General features: G+C 35.1%; 1 protein-coding gene across 1 annotated transcript; it reads left to right on the top strand.

The window, feature by feature from the left end:
- Nucleotides 1-452: 452 nt before the first annotated feature.
- Nucleotides 453-10,665, top strand: LOC103977077 (transmembrane 9 superfamily member 1). Its single transcript, XM_009392488.3, has 12 exons — nucleotides 453-672; nucleotides 4,538-4,730; nucleotides 4,868-4,972; nucleotides 5,075-5,092; nucleotides 5,188-5,276; nucleotides 5,389-5,541; nucleotides 5,879-6,013; nucleotides 6,157-6,323; nucleotides 8,939-9,033; nucleotides 9,227-9,600; nucleotides 9,861-10,134; nucleotides 10,220-10,665. The coding sequence occupies exons 1-12, from the start codon at nucleotides 580-582 to the stop codon at nucleotides 10,285-10,287; spliced, it is 1,764 nt and encodes a 587-aa protein (XP_009390763.2). The 5' UTR covers nucleotides 453-579; the 3' UTR covers nucleotides 10,288-10,665.
- The last annotated feature ends 299 nt before the right edge of the window (nucleotides 10,666-10,964 follow it).

Here is a 10,964-nt window from a genome sequence, read left to right as displayed (position 1 = left end):
TTTTTCTTGAGTAGAAAGGAATAAATAATCCTCATTCATTGCAATTTTTTTTCCGATTTTTATTATCTTAATGGACCATTTTATGCCTGCTCTTACTCATTATTAGAGTTAATTTAAAGCAAAAATAATGAACAGTGCTTGAATTGTTTGTATATATATATATATATATATATATATAGTTGAAAAAAAAATAAAAGACAAGGAAAACTAAACAGCATTAAAGGACAAAAAAGGAAATCAATTAAAAAAATTATTTTTAGTCAATTAATCATAACATAAGAAATGTGAGAGTAAAAGTACGAAATAACAAGCTTTTACGATCCCCCCAAGCCCATATCAATCCTGATGTGGGCAAAACAACAACCTTAATAGACTCATCTACGGAACAGGATCTGGGCAAAACACTAATCTTGATGACCCAACCACAACCCCTTCGCATTTAGATTGAACGAGTGGAAAGAAAGCCCAAAGGAGAAGGCCTCGCCCGGTCTCTTCCTCGACATTAAGCTTCGAACGCGCCTCGCCCCACCTTCGCTCCCCCCCTCCCACCGCGCTCTGCTCTCAGATCCGGGCGGTGCCATGCTTTCCGGCGCCAGATCTCTCCCTTCCCTCTCCGCTGCCTTCCTCGTAGTCCTCGCGGTCTCCGCTTTCGCCTCCGAGTCCGACCACAAGGTACGCCTTGACCCTCCGCCCCGATTGATGCTCCATCCCAATTCCAACATTCCGTTCGTAAAGATCTCATTAGCACGCCGGGATGCGAGATTGATCCGGGAAGCTGTTGAGGTCTCTAATTTTTTCAATTTCTTTCGATTGCGGCGTAGATCTGGACTATAATAACTTCCTATGGCTTCTTGGTTTGCTCGATGGGTTGACGTCAAATTCGATTTTTTTCAGATTGGAACATTTGTGTGTGGGTTCATCCTTTTTGCTGGCAATTGCCGGTAACTCGTACCCAGCGCACATGGCACAAGTTCCAGTGTATAACGATGCTGCCGTTCTATTATCTAGCTGAAATCGAGTTGGAAGCTTAATATTTGATGGAGATCTTTTGAATTCACCAACTAGACTCCACGTAGAATCTCAAAAGGATGTTTCACAATGATCACAAGTTGCAGATCCGCCTTACAGGACAAGTTGAATTATTATTTGCAGCATCTTCGTCTCTTTGCACGGTTGCCTGTTTCATTCTAACTCGAAATGATCAGAGGAAGTCAGAATGTGACTTACTCTCTGCCTTACCATCTTTTCACGTGACACATACTCCATGTAGGCGGCCTACCTTAGTTTTCGATAGAATCATTACTGTCTCACACTTGACAGTGCTGAGCATAGTATAGTCTTGTCTGGTGGATAATTTGATGTAAATGAAAGGTGTAGGAACAGTCTAATGGTTTCGAATGTTTGCAAACATGGTTTTAGCATAGGATAGTCTTTAGCGATATGGTTTCTTTCTCCACATTGAGTACTTTCAAGGCAGTATCACGAGTTACTGAGAAGGAAGCTATAATTCTCCATTTGCTCTTGCTAACAAAATATTTTTTATGTCTTCTTCTACATCTGTTGCCAACACCTAACTGAATTAACCTGTTTTCTGTAACTGTTGTATTTATAGGTTTCATTTTGGAGATGCTCAAACCATTTCAAATGATGTTTCCTTATTTTATCATCAACCTATGTTAATATTTTTTTATTTTTCGTGGATGCAAACCTTTTATAGTCCGATTTTATAGGTTTCAAATGATGTTCTGCATATCCAATCACAATTTCTTCATCTTTTCATCTAATTTCTCTAGCTGATGAAATTTTTGAGTGACAATCATAGCTTCCATCGGTAACCATATCTTAACATTTCTATTAATTTAAGGGTGCAATGTGGTGATAGAACTCCTCACATGCCCCTATCTACTTTATCTAGTCTGCTTGAACTCTAGGAATTCTATCTTTATCCTTCTCTCTGTCAAATAATAAACCATAAATATTAAAAAAATTTGCTCTTTGCCATGGGATTTATTTTTAATGGGATTTCTTATTCATCGATTTCAATGATTGTTTCGGATTTCTCTTAGTTTTTGAAAAGTATCACTTTATACATTTGAATCTTAAAATTTGTTCTAATTTGTAGAACAGGTAGTTTTGGAATTCTGTTAATAATCTATTTTACTTCCTGGCTATTTTCCTTTCTTATGGCCAATATAAAGTCTCAAATTTCATCTAATGAGTTATTTAAATAATATATCATTTGAGCGGATTTCAAGGGCAGGTTTGAGATTCACCCCAAGAGGATGAACACATTTGAAAGCATCTACCATCTTGAAGTTTTAGCTCAAAGTACATCCACTTCAATCTTTTAAGTTGAGTCATATAAGAAGACAATAGAAAACAAGATTTACAAACTCATAATTTTGTGCATCTTTCTAAATAAATAGATAAGAAACAGCTGCATGTGATCAATAATGGTGAGTAGTTATTGATGTTAATAGAAAGGGAGACTAGAGAATCCCTAATCACCATTGAGTTGAACTAAAAATAGCATTCTAATATTTTTGCAGTATCGTATATCAAACCAATTGACATATTCAATATCAATTTCTCTATTGCAAAATTGCTATTAACAATGTTTCAACTAAATAAATCTACGGTTATATATGTAGTAAATCTTCTTCCTTCCCTCAATAATTTCATCGAAGATACCATCCAACTCCTCAAAAATATTATTCCATATGTTCTATATAGGCTTGGTGTTTTATAGAAACCATCTAACTTGATATGTTTTATTTTAGTTCAAAATTTTTTTCAAACCATCTTCATACTATTCTGTATGTAATTAAATGTATTGTTAAAAAAAATAATATGTCACATGTTTACTTCTATGTGTAGGATAAAGATGTTTCAGCCTTGCCATCAATATGTTGAAAAGAAAAAAATAAAGATGTTGAAAAAAAAATACTCTCAAAGAGATTTCAAAAGAAAGTTTGACTTACCATCAATATTGAAATATCTTTTTAGGGTATTTTTTTCTCTACCACCAAAATTGTAAATTACATAAGCTATCCATAGAATACCAAACCTTGATTCTCCAAGAATGGTGTTCTTCAAGTTATTTGAATATAGACCCTAACATGGACCTATCCATAGCCCTTGTACTCTTCACTTTCGTATGTCCTGACATAAATCTACATCTACATTTCCTTAATATCTCTCACTTTTCAACACGAATCACTCTAGCAACACAGTTACTGAATTTTTATTCCCTCCTCACCCATGGCGTTGGTGACTTCAAGAGCTAAACCTTGCCTTGATAGTGAGACTGAAGCATCTTTAGCCTATAGGTAGAGCAAATTTTCCTACACGTCAAAGTCTTTTCATTTTTGAAAACCTGTGACATATTAGTTTTTTTCAATAATATATTCAACTACATACAGAATAGTGTCAGGATGGCTTGAGAAAACTTTTGGGCTTAAATAAAACATATCGAGCTGGATGGTTTCTATAGAACATTCATAGTAGTATTTCTATGGAGACGGGTGGTTTCTTCAATGAGATTATCGAGAGAATGAAGAAGATCTACAACATATGCAGTCGTAGAAATATTTAGTTGAGACATTGTCAATAGCAATTGTGCAACTGGAAAATTAGTGTTGAGTATGCCTATTGGTTTGACATACGAGTGCTGCAAAAATATTGGAATAAGCTATTTTTAGTTCAATTATATGGTGATAAGAGATTCTCTAATCTCCATTTCTATTAACATTAATGGCTACTCACTATTATTTATCATATGCACCTATATCTTATCTATTTATTTATGAGGATGCATAAATTTGTGAGCTAGTAAATCTTGTTTTCTTTTGTCTTCTCTAAGCTTAAAAGATTAAAATGGATAGACTTTGAGCTAAAACTTCAAGTTGATAGATGCTTTCAAATGTGTCTGTTCTTTTGGGGGTGAATCTCAAACCTGCCCTTATCTTGAAATAAGCTCAAATAATGTATTATTTAAATAACTAATTAGATGGATTTTGAGGTTTTGTATTGGCCATGAGAAAGGAAAGGAGCAGGTAGAAGAATAGATTGTTGACTGATATTTCAATGGATGAGTACAAATGTAGTATAACTTTCAATTTGTTCATTAACAGTTATGATATGAGTTTTGACTAGCAAATCTTAATTGAAAGGTTCCAATGTTGTTTTACTAGCTTGCAGGGGACTATGTGCAAATATTTGTGCTCTCTTGACCTGTATGTCTAGAAAACCTTGTTGGTGTTTAAGATATGTTGCCAAGATGATATATTTCTTTGTTTGATTTTTTGTCTCTGGTTTGATAAATCAGGTCAATGCAGGCTGTCTCTCTTGATATGTCTTCTAGAAGATAAAACAGTATTGTTATTTTGTCCTATATTTTATCAATAAAAAGCAATTTGTTTTCCTAGGATCACCACCAGGCTGTCTGGTTTCCTGTTTCCTTGTTGTATGAAAATGTGGCAGCAAAGTTAGTATTTCTCATATCCTGGTTTTCACATAGTTACCAATTAACTTGCAGTACCAAGCTGAAGAACCAGTTACACTCTGGGTAAACAAGGTTGGCCCTTACAATAACCCTCAGGAGACATATAATTATCACAGTCTTCCATTCTGTCAACCATCTGAGAATCCTGCACATAAGTGGAGCGGGCTAGGGGAGGTCCTAGGTGGAAATGAACTTATTGACAGCCAGTTCCAGATAAAATTTCAAAGTATGCAATTTCCTTTTTACCAAATCTTCAACATCGTTACTGAATTATTAATTGGGATGTAGACACAGTTTACACTCATTGGGTACATACTCATTGATTTCTCATTAAAATTAAACTTCTAAACATTTAAATGTCAGGAAATGTTGACAGAGGTTCCATTTGTACGATTGAACTTGATGCCACAAAAGTGAAGCAATTTGCTGATGCTATAGAGAACTCATATTGGTTTGAGTTCTTCATAGGTAAGTTACTTGATAATTTCTTTACTTCTGCTTATTATGCTTGATTACTTACCCTTTTACCTGTTTTCTTTTGTTTCTTCATTGTTTGGAGCCGTGATCTAGATGACTTGCCTATGTGGGGTATGTCCTTGCCTATTGTTGATGCCTTCTATTTGCTTCTTATCTTTAATGATATTTCACATGTTGTGATGTAGAATATTTTTATTTTTAATTAGGTTTTGTTGGAGAGACTGACAAAAACAACAAAGATAAACGTTATCTTTTCACACATAAAAATATCATCATCCAACATAATGAGTATCAGGTAGGTGATTTCTGAGAGCCCTGCGGTCATGATACTGTGAAAGATTTTTTTGGGGGGTTTTTACTTGTGTCAAAGCTTTACTGTATCATTTTTTTTCGTCTCTTTCGTGCAGATTATTCATGTCAATCTCACTCAAGAAAGTCCTAAACTTTTGGAGGCAGGAAAAAGATTAGATATGACATATTCAGTCAAATGGCTGCCGACAAATGTTACATTTGCTCGCCGGTTTGAGGTTTACTTGGATTACCCTTTCTTTGAGCACCAGGTAATGTAGTTCTGAATTATTATAATTTCTACCCTATAATCTTTTTCCTGAAACTTTAATGCAGTTATCACAACTTCTTGACATCATAGATCTAAGTTTGTGGATGATCATGGTTTCAATTACCATGATATGCCTATTGTATTGTAACGGTTATATTTGTGTACTGACCATATTGGTCGATACTGGCATATTACATATTTTTTATATTTAATTATTAAGGCAGCACATACTTTACTGATTGGTGCTTACTGGTTTGATTAGATTCTGGTATAGTTATTGACAAGTTCCATGAACGAAAATGCTTCCTTATGATTGCAATACTGCCTGCCTTACACAGATTCACTGGTTCTCTATCTTCAATTCATTCATGATGGTTATTTTCCTCACTGGCCTGGTATCTATGATATTGATGAGAACTCTCAGAAATGATTATGCAAAATATGCTCGTGAAGATGATGATCTTGAGACTCTGGTAATTACTTGCTGCATTTATTTTGAAAGAAAAAAGAAACTACCTTTGTTATCTGCCATTTTTTAATCTTTCCTTGAAGCCTGCCTATAAGTCATGATTCTGTCAGCCCAAGTTAGATCTTTTGATGATTTTATTTTTATCAGGAAAGAGATGTGAGTGAAGAATCTGGATGGAAACTTGTTCATGGGGATGTCTTTCGGCCTGCCCGTACTTTGGTTCTTCTTTCCTCTCTTATTGGTACTGGTGCCCAGTTGGCAATGCTTGTACTCCTGGTAATTTTGTTGGCGATTATTGGAACATTATACATTGGGTATGTACAAACTTGGCTTTGAACCTGCTAAATGGAGTTTAAGTTAATTATTGATTTGAAATTAATACTCATTAATTAGTATAGTGAAAAGAAACTGCTATTACAGTCAATATGGAGAGGTATACTTGTACACTTAGTTTCAAGGATCATGCATACCAACCATGACATATCAACCATATATGTTGGTCCTGACATATCAAACCTATCAGTGTATAGTATGATAAGATCCTAGCATGTCTACGTATCTTGGTTTTTTAAAATCAAAACCTTGCTGGTACGGGAATTCAGTGTTCATGCACACTTTCACTCTCACTGACTTAAATTTATGGTAAATCATTGTTGTTTATATGCAATCTATGTAAGGGTATTCTTTCTGGGAAAAGGTTGACTTCAAATTTGCCGCATTGAGCTGACAATCTAGATATTGTAAGATTGATTAGTGTGCACAATTGTGTTTTGTTTAACCTATTTTACAGGCTTTTTAAATGTGATCTTAAAGCTACTGTCTTTAACCATCTGACCAAATATCAAAAGCCTTTGTCTTTGCATTATGGGTAGCTGGAACTCATTCTATTTCATGTCGGTGGTGACAAGTGACAACTGCCAGAAATGCGAGTTTTTCCTTGTTTCAACTTTAAATTCACTGCCTCCTGTTTGTGATCAAGCGATTTCCAAAATTTTGACATCTGAGTTAAAATTTTAAAATTCTCATTCTTGAATTGGGCCAGTTGACAGCTGAACTTGAAGTTGTTTGACTTTGGCTTGCTTTGTATCTGAATAATTACCTAGTGTCAACCCTCATCATTTATCTTTTTATACCTGTCATTATTTACTAGTCCAAAGTCCTACAAATGACTATGCTCCATAGATATCTTCTCCATTTTGGATAATGTTGTATCTTTTTTATCTGTAGGCCACTTTCTACAGTATTGAAGCCTTTCCTTCCATGTATTAGTGAGTCTAGTCTTACCTGCTGAAACTGCATCTTCAAAATGACAGTTTCCTGTGATGATATAACTGAATGTATAAAAATTCTCCTTTTGGTTCTTCCATTTAGTTAAAAGTCGTTAATCCCTCTGTACTTGCTAGAAAAACCTCAAGGCTCCAGCTACCTTAATTGAATTTACCTTTGGTCGGATTTGGTTTCATGATCAAGCACTATCCTCATGGTGATCAATTGACTATGAAAGCATTTTCCTGTTTTACTTGGTGCATAGAGCAACTATATAGATATAGAATAACAATAGAGATACAATCTGCTGGTTCATCTGATGTCTAAGGTATAGCCGAACAACGTTGTGCCACCATGGAGGGCAGGGATCTTTAGCAGATCCAAACTTTGTGTGTGACCTTCTCAATGTTGCTGCACAGTGGTCAGTTCATTCTATGTGTCAGGGCAAGTCGTAGGCAGATTAACTAATTTGTTTCAAAACACTAGGGCATTAAACAAAATCAGCATATGGTCTGTAGGTAAAGTGCAATTCTCATAACATAACTATAAAATCTGGACGTAGCATCAGCACCTGTATTCTTTCTTGCCAGTTGCCATTACTATTCTGTTTGGAATCATTATTCGCATCACAATGCCAATTTCTGATTCTTTGTTTTGGGTCATCATGATCTGTTCTCATTTGATGTTATCAGTCTTGTAAATGTGAAACACAAGTGTAAATTAATTCCTAATAAGACATGTCTGTCTTATATTTTAAAATAAAATCAAAATTATTGAAGTACCAATCAATTTGAAAGCATATTATTAAGTTGAAAGCTTTGTAGATATTTGTTATCATTGTTTTAAGTTCAGTCAACTTCTAAAATATTGCATGTGAACCAATAATAGAGTTTTGAGCATTAGCATGCTTCTAATATTATAAATTTTGGATTGAAATTTTTATCTAGTAATTTATGACCCATGCCATGTGTCTAAAATTTTTCAATGCTTTTTGGGTAATAGCATTGATTTTTTAGCCTTCAAGAATAAGCTTAGAATCTTTTAGCTGCTGGAACACTAAAGTATAGTATTTAAATTACTAAGGCGATTTGGCACATATTTGATCCAATATAGCAAATCAATTAACACTACCTGCCATGTATTATGAGCCGAACTAAATGGCTTATCCATTCACCGTTAATGTACAACAATCCAGAAAATTTGAGGTTCCAGTTATGCTGGCTCTTTAGGTATATCTACCGGATTCATGATCTTATAATTGTTCAAATGTGTAATTGGCTGTATTTTGTGTTGGTCCATTATCAGGATCCTTAATACATTCATAATTATTCTATTACTTGCAGAGAAACATCTCTTTGGTGTCACATGTCACATGAATTATAACATAAAATTCTCTTTGGAATAATGTCTTATTGAAGGTATAATGTGCACATGGTGCCTGTATATCTTGCAGACTTAGTAATTGAATCATTTCTGTCTCATCAAGCATCAATATTGCTGATTATGGATATAATATGTTTTTTTTCCTCTTCTAAAACTAAAATGTATTTCTAGTTATTTGTTTGAGTATCATCTTTTACTCAGAAATTGCATGTTTTTCTTTAGTCATTCACATCTTGATCGTAACAATTACCCTTGCTATCAATTATTTCTTGTTGGCCAGGCGAGGATCTATCACTACAACTTTCATAGTCTGCTATGCTCTTACCTCGTTCATTTCAGGCTATGTCAGTGGTGGACTTTACTCACGTAATGGTGGTATGAATCCTTTCAAATGGAAGTCCTTTTAGTTTCCTTGTAACATGTATTGAAATTCAATAAAACGATTTCTTTGGAAATTGAGAAGCTTCATGGTACAGATCCAGATGTACTTTTACACTCACCCAAAAATTTGGGATTTTAAGTTTCAGTGACTGCTTCTGTCTGAATGGTATCTCTGGTTCATTGGCAGGTAAACATTGGATAAAGTCTATGATCGTCACAGCATCATTGTTTCCATTTATGTGCTTTGGGATTGGCTTCATACTTAACACAATTGCTATATTCTATGGATCACTAGCAGCTATTCCGTTTGGGACGATTGTTGTTGTGTTCATATTATGGGCTTTCATCTCATTTCCACTAGCACTTTTAGGCACCGTTGTGGGTAGGAACTGGAGTGGTTCGCCAAACAATCCATGCCGTGTAAAGACCATTCCTCGTCCTATCCCTGAGAAGAAATGGTATCTTACACCGTCTGTTGTCTCACTAATGGGAGGACTGCTTCCATTTGGTAGCATCTTCATTGAGATGTATTTTGTCTTCACATCATTCTGGAATTACAAGGTAAACTAGATCTACTTTGTAGAATTACACTCACCATAAATACTAGCTGTTGGTATTTATCAATCGAGGATATGCTGATTCTTTAGATGAACTGTTGCGTACTGAACTTTTTGTAACTTTTGCCATTGGAAATTTTGATCAGTCCTGTTATTTATTTAGTCCATTTGAATTTTTTTTTCCAGTTTATTTAAACTGGAAAAAATGTACATGTGCAGAAATAAAGCACCTATTTAATCTTTTTATATGTTTTGCTTGGGCAGGTATATTATGTGTACGGCTTTATGTTACTGGTCTTCCTGATCCTCATAATTGTCACCATTTGTGTGACTATAGTGGGTACATATTTCTTGCTTAATGCTGAGAACTATCACTGGCAGTGGACTTCATTCTTTTCTGCTGCTTCAACTGCCGTCTATGTTTTCCTTTACTCTATATATTACTACTATGTGAAGACCAAGATGTCAGGCTTTTTCCAGACTAGCTTCTACTTTGGCTACACTTTAATGTTTTGTCTGGGACTAGGGATACTTTGTGGTAAGTTTGTCTAAATATCTGATCTTTGAAATGTGCTTCCGAGCTTTCTGAATTGTTGTATTTCTGACTTGTGTTCAAAATTCAGGTGCTGTGGGTTATCTCGGCTCTACTTTATTTGTGAGAAGGATTTACAGAAACATAAAATGTGACTAGCCCTAAAACACAACCGGAAGACTGATATCATATGCTGGGCCACAAAATTTTGAAACAACCAGAAGGCCAGGGTGAAAGGTGGGTTTGCTGGTGGGAGGAATTGCTAGCTCTGTTTCCCTCCTGTTTTGGACTTTGCAGGATGTCACATTTTTCTTTCCATTGCTTTCCTCAGTAGCCTCTCAATGTGCTTAATTTAGTTAATAAATAACTTGGTCTACTTCCGGCACTTTTCTTTATCATGTACTTGTGACATTAGTGACAAAGCAGGGCCATCATCCAGTGGTGGCTACACATGTAGCTCATTATAGTAGGATACTCTTGTGGTAGAAGTTATTGTCATTTATTGAAGTATTAAGAAGGTTACAAATGGAGTTTCTAGAGGGCCTTGATAACAATTGGGTCATTGTCGAGGATCGAGACCTTTTCATCACAGTTTGCAGCATTCTAGAATCTACATCTCTTAATTCTTCTAGCACTGTAAATTTTGTGCTGTGTCATCTCTGAGTTGATGCATATGTAGAAGCATTTTGTTATATGAACTTTGAAAGCATGTCAGCTTCGATACAGAAATCATAGTCATCATAGTTATGCTATGAAAAATTCTTCTGGGAGTTGCTATTCCTCTGCACTCGTAACGTTTGCATTGTAACACAAGGTATGATATCTAGTCCTGTCTA

The sequence above is a fragment of the Musa acuminata genome, chromosome BXJ3-3 (assembly GCF_036884655.1).
Source record: "Musa acuminata AAA Group cultivar baxijiao chromosome BXJ3-3, Cavendish_Baxijiao_AAA, whole genome shotgun sequence".
Lineage (NCBI taxonomy): Eukaryota > Viridiplantae > Streptophyta > Magnoliopsida > Zingiberales > Musaceae > Musa > Musa acuminata.
The sequence above is the reverse complement of the archived record's forward strand: the minus strand, read 5'-3'. Positions and strand labels throughout refer to the sequence as shown.